The sequence below is a fragment of the Polyodon spathula genome, chromosome 1, assembly GCF_017654505.1.
Source record: "Polyodon spathula isolate WHYD16114869_AA chromosome 1, ASM1765450v1, whole genome shotgun sequence".
Classification (NCBI taxonomy): Eukaryota; Metazoa; Chordata; class Actinopteri; order Acipenseriformes; family Polyodontidae; genus Polyodon; species Polyodon spathula.
Window position 1 is genome coordinate 78,591,949 of NC_054534.1, and position 18,032 is coordinate 78,609,980.

General features: G+C 35.4%; 1 protein-coding gene across 3 annotated transcripts in view; it reads right to left on the minus strand.

Annotated features, from left to right (window-relative positions):
• Positions 1 to 17,324, minus strand: part of LOC121322834 (kelch-like protein 2) — a 32,490-nt gene extending 15,166 nt beyond the window's left edge. Inside the window, exons 1-6 of one of the 3 annotated variants that reach the window (XM_041263231.1) lie at positions 17,259 to 17,324; positions 16,843 to 16,945; positions 10,495 to 10,620; positions 8,915 to 9,021; positions 7,591 to 7,712; positions 2,497 to 2,659 (exon numbers count right to left, since the gene is read on the minus strand). In XM_041263231.1, the coding sequence (XP_041119165.1) occupies positions 2,497 to 2,659; positions 7,591 to 7,712; positions 8,915 to 9,021; positions 10,495 to 10,620; positions 16,843 to 16,859 (535 nt within the window). In that variant the 5' untranslated portion in view covers positions 16,860 to 16,945; positions 17,259 to 17,324. The other 2 variants (XM_041263224.1, XM_041263241.1) reach the window with 2 other exon arrangements.
• Positions 17,325 to 18,032: the final 708 nt, after the last annotated feature.

Below are 18,032 nucleotides of genomic sequence, written 5' to 3' on the forward strand. Positions count from 1 at the left end.
GAAAAAAAGCCTTCCTCTATTTTTACTAAAGGGTGTATGTTTATGCATGCTCTATTTTTGTTCAGTTTGTGCCAAAAAAAAAAAAAAAGTGTTTTCTTTTTTCTGGTGAACTCACATTTTTCTGTTCATGTTAACGCTCCTTCCGAAGTAAAATGTCTAACAACTTGCAGTGCCGCAAGTTACTGGCAATGTGCTAAAAACACAGGTATACTACACGCTAGGGTTAATTTTAAATGTTCTGTAATTTTCATTGATACAAGATCACCTATAGACATACTTTAAAAATAGTCCCACAGGGTGCTAGTTCAGTCACTTCATCCAAAGCATTAACTGCATTTTATTACGATCTAATTATCTCCTATTTCACAATAAGCATTATCTACAAACTCAAGGTCCATCAATGAGGTCGCCATTTGCACCCAACTGTGCGAATCTATATGGACTATTGGGAAAGCCTATTTATTAATGACAGATCCTCTCACACTCTTTTGCAAAATATGTTATACTGGAAACTATATATTGATGACAATTTGATAGTATGGGACTAGTTCTGAAGCTTACTTAATTTTGTTTATGCAAATATGTCAAAAGAAGTAATTTTATAATGTAATATAGTCAATCAGAAATACATTTTTTAGTTCTACTTGTTTTGATAAAAATGCAATGGCACACTAAATACTTCTATTTTCAGAAAAGCACCCAACCGATAGAAATACGATACTGCATGAAAAAAGTGATCATCCAAAGCATATGACTTCTAATATACTTTATGGGCAATTTTTACAGTTAAAACATATTTGATACATCAGATTATGAAATTATAGCTTTGGACATGTCGAACCATCTTCAATCCAGACAGTACAAAAATGGCTTATAATAGAGTGGAAACATTAAAATAAATAGACTTAATAGAACCTAGTAGCAATGACTAACCAAATGAAGAAAGAATGACGTTCATTATGGAACACAACCATCTCTCCAGTGAAATTTAAAACTAATTTTGAAACACTGGAGAATTAGAATGTGATCCTCAACTTGTTCACTATCTGCTACCCCACCGAGATTTTGCTTCAGAAGAGGTAGAACTATAAAAGATTCAGCAGTGTCTACCATGTACAGATCACCACCTACTGGTAATTGGCTAATGACAACAATACATGAAAACTACTAGTATGGTAAATGCATACATTGTTCCAATACTCAAAATATGAAGCATTTTAACCATTCACATACTGGTAAAAAAACGTATTCATGTTATATGCATGTTGAAATGCCCATGTGGCTTGGCACATATTGGACAAACAAAGCGAAACTTAAAAAACTTGTTTGTTATAGCTTTGAATTATATATATCTAATATATATATTATATATTATATATATATATATATTATATATATATATATATTATATATAGATGTGCACACACACACACACACACACGAATATTATATACACACACTATATCAGACTATAATAATAAGTCTTTCAGACTCAGTCTCTCTAGAAAAGATAGACTGCAATAACTAAATAACAAACATTTAAATAAAAAAAATAAACGAAATACAAATCACAATTCGCCATTTTACCAGCTTGTTCGTGAATAAAGAAAGAAAGAAAAAAAAAGCCTAGGAGTGCAAAATCTACATTTAGCCCTGAATCAAGAGAGTCTTGGTCTGAACTGAAGTCTTACACAATGCAAGCAAAAGATGTTTCCACAACAATGAAGAAACTGACACCCAGCTGACAGGTAAAACAAAAAGCTACCAAGAGAAATCAGTGTACTCTGAATAGCCATGTCTGCAGGTTTAGCTGGTTGCTAGGGAAACCTCTAGACTGCAAAGGCTTGGCAACTGAATTCTGCTATTAGTCGACTTGACATAATAATAATGCTAGTATTTTAGCCTAGAACATTCTTGAATAGACATATTTATATAAACCTGGGCTCACAAAAATACACGAGGTCCCCAAAATATTTAAACAATATCAACTTAGTTTCCATTTGTCACACCTGTTTACAGGTGGTAGAGTGGTTGCTAATATGTGAAATCTGTCACAAAGAATATCTGTTATATGAACAATGTAAAATAAATAACTTTGTAAAAGCATGGACGCTCAGCTGGCAGGATCTGCCTGCAGGCAGACGTGGGGTTTACAATACAACAAAAATAAATGAACTCCCCATCTACCCACTATCAACATCAGGATTGATTTATTTATGTACTTGCACACATTTTATGCACATTGGGATAATAACAAATCATACGTGGGCATAACTTGAGTGTTTTAAAAGCCTGCAGGATCTTAGTATGAAGACACTGTTTACTGTATTTCAAAGGACAGACAAGGTGCATGGAAAAAAAATCAGCAATGCATGCAGTCACACCACCTTAGACACAAGCAGGTCAAATTTCTTCTTTGCTCTGCAACAGCTCAATCTGTAGGTAAACTATGTACTTCTATACTTTACAAAATTAGTTACTATGTGTAGTACTTGCCTGCAAACGTGTTGGCTCTATTCAGCAACTCTATACATGCATGCATATCTGCAAAGGCTCGGATCCCTAAGCAGTTGGTGGAGTGTAGCTGTGATTCCAAGAATTCACAACAAGATTTTTTCACATCCTGTAGCTGCAAGAGACTGGCGGCTGGAAGCAGAACCTTAAAAACAAGAGGAAACAGTTTGCTAATGATGGGGGATAGTAATTGTATTAAGACAGCAAACTGCCTGGGAGTCAGGGACTGCAAAACAGCTGCAACAGACTAAATGAAAAACTTAGGGCATTTCTATTACCATTACTAGAAAATAAAACAGTTATTTCCCATGTTCTACGTAAAACTCCCATTATTTTGGTAGTAGAATAGTGATAATGTCTCAGGTTTGCATTTTTGCTACAAACAAACCATTAAGACTACATGTAGTCAGGAATGTAAAAATCTATACATCATTTTCAAAAGATTTTTTGTATTTTGTGTTCTGTATAGTTCTCTATTATGTTTTCCGAGATCATTATTTGCCATGTATAACAACTGTTCCAGGCACAACAGGCTCAGCTTAGTACCAGGTATACGTCTATTGTAAACTCATTTTCACACACCTCTTTGTCTGTCAGATCTAGCCACCCACACACATACACAAACTAAATCTGCTTTAGGAACAGCTGCAGAACAAAGTTAGCAGAAATGACTGAATACTGTGCTGAAATGCAGTTCTTGCCAATGTCCGTTTCAAACTACTTTCCAACAATTTTACTATATAAGGTACTTGGAGAGGGTACCAAACCCCTTGTCTAATTACAGTAGCACACCTCCCTCAACCACAGCTGCAGATGAAACAGTAAGAATATTAGTAAAAATACATGCATGTATATACTTGGAAGCCAGTTCCCTTAATGACAAATGTATACAATATGTAAACACCCTTGTGTTGTGATGCCACAAAAATGTTGTTTACGATACCATTTGCAATGCAGCATTCTTGTTCCTCTTAGAACTTACGTATATCGTTTTTATTTTTTGTAGTTCAAAGTAGGAATTTGATTCCTTATTTTAGAGAGTTTAAGAAACTAATATTTTACTTTTACTTAATCGTCATGTATTAACTGCAACTGAGGGTGAGAAAGCTTGTCAAAAGAGTCAGCCAATTCAAGTATGATTCATGAAAATCTGAGTGATGATGGAATGGTTTGATCAAGAATGACTTCTGAAAAAACAGCACTGCCCACTTCCAACCACAAATACAATGTAAAAAAAAATATCAAGGCTGGAATTAAACATATAGAACTTAATTATTTTGTGCAATAATGCCCTTACCCCTAGATATTCTTTCCTTTGTTCACCTCAGGCCAAAAATGATCAATAACCTAAAAAGGAGGTGCTATTTATATATTTTCTTAGTTTAGTGGCATGTGCTTGTGGTAGAACTAGTTGCTTAACCAACTTTTTGTAACTGGGAAAAAAAAATCTGTTCCATAAATGAATCAAGCAGAGTTTTAATCTAGTTTGTAAGTTTTGATGATTCAGAGCTATGTGATTGGGTCCCAGATCAGGCATTGACCAAGGGAATCATATCACTTTTCCTCCCTCAGTCCTGAGCCTGATATTGAAGTGATGCAGTTTTATCATTTCCAAAACATCTATATAAAGCATATATATATATATATATATATATATATATATATATATATATATATATATATATATATATATATACATACACACACACACACACACACACACACACACATATATACATACATACAGTACTGTGCAAAAGTTTTAGGCAGGTGTGAAAAAATGCTGTAAAGTAAGAATGCTTTCAAAAATAGATATGTTAATAGTTTATATAGTTATCAAATAACAAAATGCAAAGTGAGTGAACAGAAGAAAAATCTACATCAAATCAATATTTGGTGTGACCACCCTCTGCCTTCAAAACAGCAACAATTCTTCTAGGTACACTTGCACACAGTTTTTGAAGGAACTCGGCAGGTAGGTTGGCCCAAACATCTTGGAGAACTAACCACAGTTCTTCTGTGGATTTAGGCAGCCTCAGTTGCTTCTCTCTCTTCATGTAATCCCAGACAGACTCGATGATGTTGAGATCAGGGCTCTGTGGGGGCTACCATCACTTCCAGGACTCCTTGTTCTTCTTTACGCTGAAGATAGTTCTTAATGACTTTCGCTGTATGTTTGGGGTCGTTGTCATGCTGCAGAATAAATTTGGGGCCAATCAGATGCCTCCCTGATGGTATTGCATGATGGATAAGTATCTGCCTGTACTTCTCAGCATTGAGGAGACCATTAATTCTGACCAAATCCCCAACTCCATTTGCAGAAATGCAGCCCCAAACTTGCAAGGAACCTCCACCATGCTTCACTGTTGCCTGCAGACACTCATTCGTGTACCGCTCTCCAGCCCTTCGGCAAACAAACTGCCTTCTGCTACAGCCAAATATTTCAAATTTTAACTCATCAGTCCACAGCAACTGCTGCCATTTTTCTGCACCCCTGTTCCTGTGTTTTCGTGCATAGTTGAGTCGCTTGGCCTTGTTTCCATGTCGGAGGTATGGATTTTTGGCCGCAAGTCTTCCATGAAGGCCACTTCTAACCAGACTTCTCCGGACAGTAGATGGGTGTACCAGGGTCCCACTGTTTTCTGCCAATTCTGAGCTGATGGCACTGCTGGACATCTTCCGATTGCGAAGGGAAGTAAGCATGATTTGTCTTTCATCTGCTGCAGTAAGTTTCCTTGGCCGACCACTGCGTCTACGGTCCTCAACGTTGCCCGTTTCTTTGTGCTTCTTCAAAAGAGCTTGGACAGCACATCTGGAAACCCCTGTCTGCCTTGAAATTTCTGCCTGGAAGAGACCTTGCTGATGCAGTATAACTACCTTGTGTCTTGTTGCTGTGCTCAGTCTTGCCATGGTGTATGACTTTTGACAGTAAACTGTCTTCAGCAACCTCACCTTGTTAGCTGAGTTTGGCTGTTCCTCACCCAGTTTTATTCCTCCTACACAGCTGTTTCTGTTTCAGTTAATGATTGTGTTTCAACCTACATATTGAATTGATGATCATTAGCACCTGTTTGGTATAATTGTTTAATCATACACCTGACTATATGCCTACAAAATCCCTGACTTTGTGCAAGTGTACCTAGAAGAATTGATGCTGTTTTGAAGGCAAAGGGTGGTCACACCAAATATTGATTTGATTTAGATTTTTCTTCTGTTCACTCACTTTGCATTTAGTTAATTGATAAATATAATCTATTAACATGTCTATTTTTGAAAGCATTCTTACTTTACAGCATTTTTTCACACCTGCCTAAAACTTTTGCACAGTACTGTGTGTGTAATAATATAGTATTTAAATAATGCCTTAAACCGCGGCTGGGTAGCATAATTTCTGCGGGAGCATAACTACGGCGCACTGATATAAAGTCGAAATATTATGCTTCCGGCAGGAGCTTATTTGGCGTATCAATAAAGAAACATTAAGGTATTTTCTCTCCCCCAATAAAAAAACACACACAGTAAACAAATAAAAGCGCAACACTGACTATGTACATTTATTTGCGGCAGCATAGTAGATTTAGCAGATATATATACAGATAGATAAGAAGAGAGGCAGGAGACGATTTTATCATATATATATATATATATATACATCACAATAATGTGTATATATTATATATAATATATATAATAGACCGACTATAATATATATATATAGACATAGTTAATATATATTTTATATATATTATATGTAGGTGTATATATTTATATAGATGTATATCTAGATATACATATATACATATATATAAACGCATACATCATATAATAGAAACATATAATATATTATATATCTAATATATACATATATATATATATATATACATACACATACATTATATATGAGAGGATATTATATATAGTATTATAATATAGATTATATAATATAGATATATATGTATTTTATACATATATATATATATATATATATAGGTATATATATATATATACATATATATATATATATATATATATATAGATATATATATATATATATATACACAATATCATATAATATATATATATAATATACAAATATAATATATATATATATATATATATATAATATATATATATATATTTTATATAATATATGTATATATAATTATATTAGATATACATATATATATATATATGTATAGGTATATATATAATATAGATATATATATATATATATATACATATATGTATATGATATATATATATATAATGTATATATATATATACATAATATATTATATATGTATATAGATATCATATGTATATATCTATATTATATATATATATACATATATATATATATATATATATATATATATATAATATATATATATATATTTATCTATATATATAATATATTTATATATATATATCTATATATATAGTCTAGATATATATTATATATATATATTATATATATAAAACAACACACACACACGTAATAACATTGTATCAAGCAGAATCAGTAACATTGTTGAGAAATAATACAAATTATGCAACAATTATCTATTCTATTTCATGCACAACCCAACTGTAATGAAAACCAGAAGGATGTTATAGTTCTGTACACATTTACAGCCAGCAGGTTTCTATGGAGCACTAATACTATGTACAGATTTCTGTAACACTTGATACATGATTTAGACTAAGCATTTCTTTGTTGTCATAGAAACAGTGGAAGTCAAGCTGGAAAATCAAATGTTATTTTGAAATCATAAAACTGTTGAAGGAAGGTTCCAGAAAAGCACTGCAGTCAAAAATATGTACTGGACTTTAATGCTGTTCCTACCAGAAGTTAAACTAGAAAGTAATATCATATGAAAATTCTTTATATACATTTAACCAGATTTACTCCAAATAAGAAAAGGGATACAAATTGAAAGGATTTAATAGCAGGAAAACAATTTAGAAGCAAACACATACTATGTATGATAAGCCACCATTTACTATGTGCAATGCCAGGACTAAAACCACTGTCAAACCTCTGTCAAAAAGTCAAACATAAGATAATAGTACAACCTGTACATTCTCTTCCGTGACCTGAATTTCTGCTGTATAAACATAATCAATGAGCATTCCCAATGTCCATCCGTCCATTTCCTTTATCCGGACTCGCTTTGCTCTGCTCTCACTCATCTCACCTGCAAGATCAAAACAATGCGTGCAAGCAATTACCAGTAGTATACACACTGTAGTACCATATTTTCTTTACCTCAGGTGTAAATACAATAGAGCAACTGGTAGATCACCACGACCTGTATTCAGTGTTTACACATAGAAACGCAAGTGTGACATACAGACCGATAGGTTTCTCCATATCCCCAGGTTCTGACGCAAAACATGCTGTACCCCAATTAGGTAAGCAGTTTTCGGGGCTCCCGAGTGGCGCATCCGGTAAAGGCGCTCTGTGTCGACTGCAGGATGCGCCCTATAGCCTGGACGTCGCCGGTTCGAGTCCAGGCTATTCCATTGCTGACCGTGGACGGGAGCTCCCTAGGGGCAGCGCAGAATTGGCCGGGGGGGGGGCGTGCGTAGGTCGGCCAGGGTGTCCTCGGCTTACCGTGCATCAGCAACCCCCATGCTCTGGCCGAGCACCTACGGCCTTGCCTGTAAGCTGCCCAGAGCTGCGTTGTCCTCCGACGCTGTAGCTCTGAGGTGGCTGGTGTCGTAGTGGTGAGCTGAGCCTAAAAATAATTGGACAATCTAAACTGAGAAAAAAAAATAATAATTGGCGACTACTAAATTAAATAAATGAGCAGTTTTCTAGATATTAGTGAAAATGTAAGTATGCTATACATACTCAGACCCATGGACATAACACCAAGTTTCTTAAACTGGATACGTAGATACAAAACTCTAAAGTGCAGCTTACATACAGATGTGTCCACATTATACCCACTGCCAGAAATCAACATCCCCAGCAGTGAATAAAAATGTACTACGGTTACCCTTTACACTACCTGCCAACAGTGAGTTCTATTTTACACTGAAGTCTGGTCTAACAAACCTCATGTGTCAATGTAACAATAGAAAAGCAGGTCTCTACTACTCACTGAAACCAGCATGAGAAAAGTCACTGCATTTAGAGAAAATTCAGTGCACCTTCCAACCTTGACACTTGCAGTCCTGTTCAGATTTCTTATCACATTAGGAGCTATTCACAAACACTATTTTATAGATTAAATCATTTTTTGTATGCATGAAACAAATATCAAACTTTAGTTAAAATCATTTACTTAAATCACCTTTGTGAATAGGCCCTTTAGAGTAAATGGAGGGATCTACTGGTGCTGATGATGCCCTTTTTGTATGCAGCAAGGTCTTTTAAAAAAAAGCCAAATACCTGTAAACATTGCATGGAAGTAAGGACTGCAGGCTGCTAGGACCACTCTGTGAGCTGCAATCTCCACATCCTCAGCGACAATTGTCACGTCACACAAAAGATTTTGACTGAAAACAAAATATATATATATATATATATTGGAAACATCCAAGGAATCATTCCAATTTAATATTTTTTCCGGTCAGAAGAGTGGCTTTATCTTGGGAGCTGTCAAGGTAATCAATGGTCACAAACTCACTTTCGGCCCAAAAAAACACATAATTTAGTTGCAAACGGACTGAAATTATTTCTAGCGCTTTATATACAAGCATTTTAACACAATTTTAATTCCATAACTGTACAGATATTAAAATCAGTACTTTTAAAATGTGTTTATCTTTTACATGAAAATGAGCCTACTGTATTGTTTTGTGAGTAAATCATTAACAAAAAAAACCCAAAAATGTATTAAATAACGTCCATAGGCACTAAAAGTAGCTTCCTAATAAGATGCAACATTACATAAAAGGATTACAAATTTTAAATTGCACTGAGCTACAGTAGAGAGCAATTGGAAGCAGGAGACTAAGTACTGCAAAATGTAGAAACGTAGGTATCGCAGTCACTAAAGGAATTATGTTTTTGTATAAAAAAATAAATAACAAAACATATGGGTAAGGCAAGCTTAAATGTGTGTGTGTGTGTATAAATTTCTGAATTTTTAAAGTATAAATGCTCCGGTAAACAAATAATACCCAGACTTTTCTTATTTATTTATTTATTTGGTGCGGCAATAGCAGTTGGTTGAATTGCTTTTGGCGTTTGAGTACATCCAGATTATCCTGTGTATCGTTTTGAGTCAAAAATTGACGCATTTCTTACTTGGAAAAGAAATGAAGGGAGAACACACAAAAAAAGGAAAGCAGAAAATGCAAAGAGACAGAAAGGTATACGAGTTCCCCTGGATCATTTTTAGGTATGCTTTAATCAAAAGTTCATCATTGTTAGTTATAGTTTAGTCTTGAGGTTAAAGTTTATGTTATAACTTTGTGGAATAGAAAGCAAATACGTGTTTCTGAAGAGATTCCCAAATACTGTCTTTTGATTCTGTGCATCCAAAGAATTGTAATTAAAAGTTTGAAAAATTACAGGTTGCCTTTGTGGTAGGCTTACCATTGCAACCATGGTACCATTCAGTAAAGCGAAAATCATAAGAGTACTTCAGCTGAAACCTTCACACAGATGGGGTACAGTTTTATTTGTATTTGGGAATTATTATAATCAAATCGAAAACAGTTATTATAGTGATGTATTTTTTTTTTTTTAATTATACAGCATATATCCTGTTATACAACAATGCTGTGTATGAGACTACATGTGTACAACAAGTTTACAGAATATGGAAAAAGACTTAAATAACCTTACCCTGTACTTTCCACAACCTACTGTATGAACACAACAGTAGCTTGACAATAGTTAGAAGTTCATGAAATTCTAAACTTTGAACACTTGACAAAACGTTAACCGTTTCAACTTTGAACAACTGTATTAACTTCCCTACTCTTCACAGAAAAAGCTATGGATCTTTTACTGCAGGGTACCTGCGCAAGTCGTTCATCACTTTGAAAGCTTTTTTCATATGACGGGGATTCACGGTGACTGGACACTGCTTCTCAGATACATCATCTTTTAGATTGTGGGGTTTGTGATGGCACAGCTTTGTGCATCTGTAAGCAAACAGAAATGTCACCATTAATACAACCAGGCAGATTAGAGGCCGCTGACAGTATTAAGTACAACAATCAGGACTGGCAGCCAGATTCACAAAGTAAAAGACCACAGATAGAGGTGTTGACACAGGGAGTGCAGGGATGCCTAAACTAACTGATCCATTGATTTTTCAAAATCCCAGCTGGCTAAATAAGTATTAGACAGACTATAAAGCCATCAAACCAAAAGATATTGGAGAGACCATGTCATCTCAAACCACTTAGTGTATTAGTAAAACTAAAAATCCTAAACATTGTTTTATTACGATACTTGTATTTTTATTAAAATGTTTAAGCAAGTGTTGTAAATTCAGAATCATATTGAGTTTCCTGTTTTTAATTACTGCTTTTAACGATAGCTGAGCAACAACACTCTGAGCTGGAGTTTTATACTAATACTGTTTCATAGTTCACTGTAATTTGATGCTATGGCAACTGTTTAAAAAAAAAAAAAAAAAAAAAAAATAAAAAAAAAGTGTTGTTCCCCCCCCCCCACCCCAAAACAAAAATGAAGTGCAAAACCTGAACCAGTCCAGCATTGTTCAAAACCGCCATGAGCACAGGGCACACTTATGTATTGCTGCAGATTCAGGGTTCTTCAGTGGCTCATCTGATTAACATCACTACCATGTTGAATGCAAGATGAGTGATAGGATTAGGATCTTGATGGTTCAAATCATGTTCATGCAGAGTTAGCTGGGGACGCCTCTGCACTCCTGTATAAACGAGGACAATCAACTGGGTATAGTTTGCCTCAAGCAATGACCCCAACAGGAGTCTTGTCTCCACAATATTAAAACACTCACTGGATAAAAAATTTCACTTAATTATAAGAACATAAGAAAGAGGAGGCCATTCAGCCCATCTTGCTCGTTTGGTTGTTAGTAGCTTATTGATCCCAGAATCTCATCAAGCAGCTTCTTGAAGGATCCCAGGGTGTCAGTTTCAACAACATTACTGGGGAGTTGATTCCAGACCCTCACGATTCTCTGTGTAAAAAAGTGCATCCTATTTTCTGTTCTGAATGCCCCTTTCTGTAATCTCTATTTGTGACGCCTGGTCCTTGTTTCTTTTTTCAGGTCGAAAAAGTCTATTGGGTCGACATTGTCAATACCTTTTAGAATTCTGAATGCTTAAATCAGGTCGCCGCGTAGTTTTCTTTGTTCAACACCGAATAGATTCAACTCTTTTAGCTTGTCTGCATATGACATGCCTTTTAAATCTGGAATAATTCTGGTCGCTCTTCTTTGCACTCTTTCTAGAGCTGCATTATCTTTTTTGTAGCCTAGTGACCAGAACTGAACACTATATTCAAGATGAGGTCTTACTAATGCATTGTACAGTTTTAACATTACTTCCCTTAATTTAAATTCAACATTTTTCACAATGTATCCGAGCATCTTGTTGGCCTTTTTTATAGCCTCCCCACATTGTCTAGATGAAGACATTTCTGAGTCAACAAAAACTCAGTACCTTACACGTTTCTCTATTAAATGTCATTTGCCATGTGTCTGCCCAGTTCTGAATCTTGTCTAGATCATTTTGAATGACCTTTGCTGCTGCAACAGCGATTGCCACTCCTACTTTTGTGTCGTCTGCGAATTTAACAAGTTTGCTTACTATACCAGAATTTAAATCATTAATGTAGATTAGGAATAGCAGGACCTAATACTGATCCATGTGGTATACCACTGGTTACCTCACTCCATTCTGAGGTTTCTCCTCTAATCAGTACTTTGTTTTCTACATGTTAACCACTCCCTAATCCATGTACATGTGTTTCCTTGAATCCCTACTGCGTTCAGTTTACATGGGACTTTGTCAAAAGCTTTCTGGAAATCTAAATAAACCATGTCATATGCTTTGCAAGTATCCATTATCGATGTTGCATCCTCAAAAAAAAAAATAAGCAGGTTAGTTAGACACGATCTCCCTTTCCTAAAACCATGTTGACTGTCTCCCAGGATATTGTTACTATACAGGTAATTTTCCATTTTGGATCTTATTATAGTTTCCATAAGTTTGCATATAATAGAAGTCAGGCTTATTGGTCTGTAAGAACATAAGAAAGTTTACAAATGAGAGGAGGCCATTCGGCCCATCTTGCTCGTTTGGTTGTTAGTAGCTTATTGATCCCAAAATCTCATCAAGCAGCTTCTTGAAGGATCCCAGGGTGTCAGCTTCAACAACATTACTGGGGAGTTGATTCCAGACCCTCACAATTCTCTGTGTAAAAAAGTGTCTCCTATTTTCTGTTCTGAATGCCCCTTTTTCTAAACTCCATTTGTGACCCCTGGTCCTTGTTTCTTTTTTCAGGCTGAAAAAGTCCCTTGGGTCGACACTGTCAATACCTTTTAGAATTTTGAATGCTTGAATTAGGTCGCCACGTAGTCTTCTTTGTTCAAGACTGAACAGATTCAATTCTTTTAGCCTGTCTGCATATGACATGCCTTTTAAGCCCGGAATAATTCTGGTCGCTCTTCTTTGCACTCTTTCTAGAGCAGCAATATCTTTTTTATAGCGAGGTGACCAGAACTGAACACAATATTCAAGATGAGGTCTTGAATATTACATTTGCAATTTTCCAGTCTGTCGGTACAACAACCCCTGTGTCAAAAGACTGCTGCATGATCTTGGTTAGCGGTTTGTAAATTACTTATTTCATTTCTTTGAGTACTATCGGGAGGATCTCATCCATTCCAGGGGATTTGTTTATTTTAAGAGCTCCTAGTCCCTTTAACACTTCTGCCTCGGTTATGCTAAAGTTATTTAAAACTGGATAGGAACTGGTTGACATGTGGGGCATGTTGTCCGTATCCTCCTTTGTAAAAACTTGTGAAAAGTAACAATTTAATATATTTGATTTTTTTTTTTCTTCATCTATGATTTTGCCATTTGTATCTCTTATGGTACTTCAGTTTGTAATCATGGTACATGGAAGAACTTAAAGTAGCACAATGCAGAGTTTTGTCAAATTTTGGCAGATGGTTCAATAGCTTAGTCAATCAGGTATCAGTTTTGTGAAAGTTAGATGTCACATCAACAGATATCAAAAAGAGACTTAGCAGAGCCCGGTAACAAAAGTGGCCATTATAGGTTAATACCCAGGAGATTAAAGTCACAGATAAGACAAATGACTACTTGAGAGGACTGCACAGGTGTATACAAATATTAATACATGTTTAAAAGTGGGGGTGGTGGTCATACAACAGCTATAAAATTACATTTAATAATTCATGAATCATTTTGAGGACTACAGTACTACAAGGTACAGTGTAGTTGACCATGCACTGTACCACAATAAAACATTAAGACTCTTGAATAACGTTATTTCACCTTTAGCAAGAAAGGCTGGATTTTTAAAAAACACAACAGTGTACTTGCTCCTAACACCCCACTTAGTTTAAAATGTTCCCAGTGCCGTGAATACAATGCCTGCATATCTATTTATGTTTCGTGTGACTGATGTGTTCATCAGAAATGAGATGCACAGTATGTGCTTTAATGGTAACAGTGCTATCCCAGAAGGGCATCACGCATACATCTTTTTAAACTACTTATCAACTGTCCTTAGCTGAAACAAAGAACTGCATTCATACAGTTTTACAACTGTAAATCTTTATTTTTTACCGTTCATACACTACATTACCACAATTAAACTTTGTTGTTCTTTCTCAAACTATGTTCAATCGTTTTCCTGAAACTAATAAGGTACTGCACCCTGTTAAATCTCTACGCAAAACTTGATGAAGTAGACTATATTCCCTTCACTCAACCTACAATAGGTGTTGTCTACAGAACTAATTCAAATTTCGGTTAAAAAAACTGTCAAACAGAAACAGAAAAAGAAAGAGCGAGACTTGGTTACAGTGATTGCATATGGGAGACACAGAGACACATCAAGCATTGATGGCAATCCTGAAAATTTGAGTGGCACTGAACAGAGAGCAAGAGATGGTTGAATTTTTTTTGCAAGTTAATTATCTAGGATTCCCAGAGTTCAGTTGCCAAGAATTATTATAGAAACGAGGAAGGTGCCAGAAGGCACTTCTAATCAATTTACTTCACAGTGTCTCTCAACTCGTACTGTCATGATATGCAACAACCAGTGGTAGAAACATGATTAAAGAAACCAAAAGGACAAAATAACAGGTACATTTTGAGATGCATTACTATTACTGCGCTATTAATCCACTGTCAGCACGAGCCTAGTTTTTGGAAAGTTCAATCTGGTTGGTCAGTCATATGTGCCAAATTGAAGGATTTGTCTCACTGTTAACAGTGCTGTTTGCAAAGAAACAGAAGGCTGGCTTTGGAAAGGTTATTAGACAGGATATCAAAGGACACTTTACTATGATACAAGAAGGAATCTGAAACCCCAAATTAAAAAAGTAGTGAAAGTTTCAGCTTGTTTGTAGCACAGTCGGGTACATTCCATACAAAGATAACATTTGTTACACTGGATAAGTAATCAATATCAGACTACTGACAAGCCAGGTTAGTACCGACTGCTATCCAAAAGTGTTTAAAAAGGTGAAAAGGTCTGTACATGTCCCCTGTTCTCAAACCACTTGTGCATAAGTCTGCTGTGGAATGAACAAGAACATGAGGGGAGTCCCCATTGTATTAGTAGACCCAACTAGGTCTAAAAGAATATTATTGCTTTACCTTTGTAAGGTGTCTTGGGTTTTGTCACTGAATCTTCGTTTGTGGTGAAAAGGAATCAACTACAGGCAAACTTATTGTAGCACCTTAACACATAGTAAACAGTAGACAGAGGCCTATATCAAACCTAAATAAACAATACCTGAATAATTACAATACCATTAAGAATGACTGTGAACAGTAGAAATGTACATACCTGTTAATCTTTTGGAAGGCTATGTACTGCAGTTGCATCATAATAAAAAAGATAAGGGGGAGGGTATGCCTGTGATAAGGCTCAAACCACTGTACATTGCAGTTGCAGGTTTTTCCCATCAAGTAATTAGTAGGAGATTGTAGCTCCCAGGATATATCTAATATAACAGTAACTGACTTCAGATCATTGTAGCCTGAAATGGCTTAAACTGCTATGCACTGGAAACGAGAGTTGAATGTATTGAACTGTCCCTTTCTTCATCTAACATATTTAACAGATTAACTTTTTTTGATCACAAGACCTCTGATTTCATCCTTATGATTCAGGGTTTGATTTAATTTCACGCAAAACTGCAAAAAATCAGACAAGTAGATGACGCTTGTGAACACAACAGTATCACATTGGAATTCTTAATCACTACTGTAAATGCAAAATAAGGACCCGTTGCCTTTCAAGGTGGCGATACTGGAAAGAAGCTGGATTTGCACATCATCAACACATGCACCAACAATAAGTAAGGTGGACAGTCACCAAGCCTAAATCTACCAGCATCAGTCTGCCCAGACAAACATCACCACAATCATCTATAACGTTTCATACAGCAATTTCAAGTTTCTTCAATACCATGGCGACATCTAAACAACTGTGAAACCAATGGGTAACAGCTGTTACAGCCCTACCACACTACCTTAAACCTCAGGTTTGGGCAGATTAAAATAAATAAATACATTTTTAAAAAGGGGAAGGGGGAGGGGGAGGGGGTTAATTTGTTAATTTGTTGCATTTATTAAGGTTCTGATGAACATTGACTAAGAACAGCTTTAATGCCAACTTTACTTTCAATTAATATTAAATAATAATAATAATAATAATAATAAATAATAATAATAATAAACAAATCTACACAGATTTTAAATCTAGTTTTGAACCACAATTTATTTCTTAAAACACACACGCACACACATTTAATGTTCTATTTTAGACTTGGTTTTGGTTACAAATTAAAATAATATGAAAAATAAAACGCAGGCAGATTATGCCATTGTAAAAAAATTAATATATAAATAAAGACAATGCGATAATGTTGTAAATTATGAGCAAGCAAGCAGCAGAACAGGATACGTTTGCATACAGGCCCATAATGTTAACTTTATACGTCCTGTAATATCTTTTGTGTTATTATTACGGCACGTTATAGTGTGTGCTCCACACCCATACAATATTTATGTGCTTCAGACACAATCACATCCCCACTAGATATATCAGCATCTATGTGAACACATCGGTAGTACAATACAGTAGAATATTATTATGCTTACATTGGATGTATCTCCATTGTTTTCTATCTTCACAGCGTGGAATCTGATTGCTGCAGAATGCACCATTCCATCTCAGAATGTACTCGTCTTTTTTTTTTTAATCCTGAAACAAATACACCATTCATTTATATCTTGTGCCGGCGGAAGGGATTCCAATCGATTTCGCCACCCACCTCCCATAATTAGAAGTATGCCAGGCTGATTAGTGTCATTTCAATCTAGAAATTCAAAATATTTGGCAAAAAGAGGTCACGCCTTTTGTTTTTGTTTTTGTTTTTTTTTTTTTCTCTCTATATTAACACTGCAGTTATAGGCAAAATCCACAAAGCTGAACAAATAAATACCGCCCAACAAACTGGTCATACTGTCGTTTCCCCTCCATTCAGGTAAAGTATGAGAGGGGCACGGGGAACTACCTGTTATTTCCTTTTGTGATTACAATATAAACAAGGATATAACAGGAAAGACTCTTGCAATGACACGGGCTCATGTGAGAAAATAATACTAGCTCCCCCCCTGCTTGTGGAAGACTCAAGCAATCTACTTTATTTACTGTGGGCCTGCTGCTGCTCGCTTTCTATTCATTTATTTATTTATTTATTTATTTATTTTTATTTCTAAAAGTAAGCCTGATTTTGTTGTATAAATTTTAAATAAATGTAAAAAACAAAAAACAAAAAAACAAAAAAAAACACCCGTTCTTGAAATAGCCATGGAGGTGGTGGTGAAATGGTATATTGTTAAATGTAGATAGTGGAACCAAAATATAATATAAATGTCAATGTTTTAGTACCAAGTGTTGTTTCCTACATTACATTCATCACGGGCGTCGTCTGTATTACCATCAGCTGCCAGTCATCACTTAAATGTCATTTGCCTTTTTTATGTGAATGTTGCTTAGTGCTCAATGTGTTTTACTTTAAAGTGTCGGTATTATTTATTTATTTAGCAGATGCCTTTATCCAAGGTGACTTACAGAGACTAGGGTGTGTGAACTGTATGCATCAGCTGCAGAGTCACTTACAGTGTCTCACCCGCAAAGGCAGTAAAATGATTTGCTCAAGGTCACAGTGAGCCAGGATTTGGACTGGAGACCTCGTGGTTACAATCCTGTTTCTTTAACCACTGAACCACACAAGTATTTTCCTGTGTTACCAACAATATTCTTCATGGAAAAGGACAGAACTCAC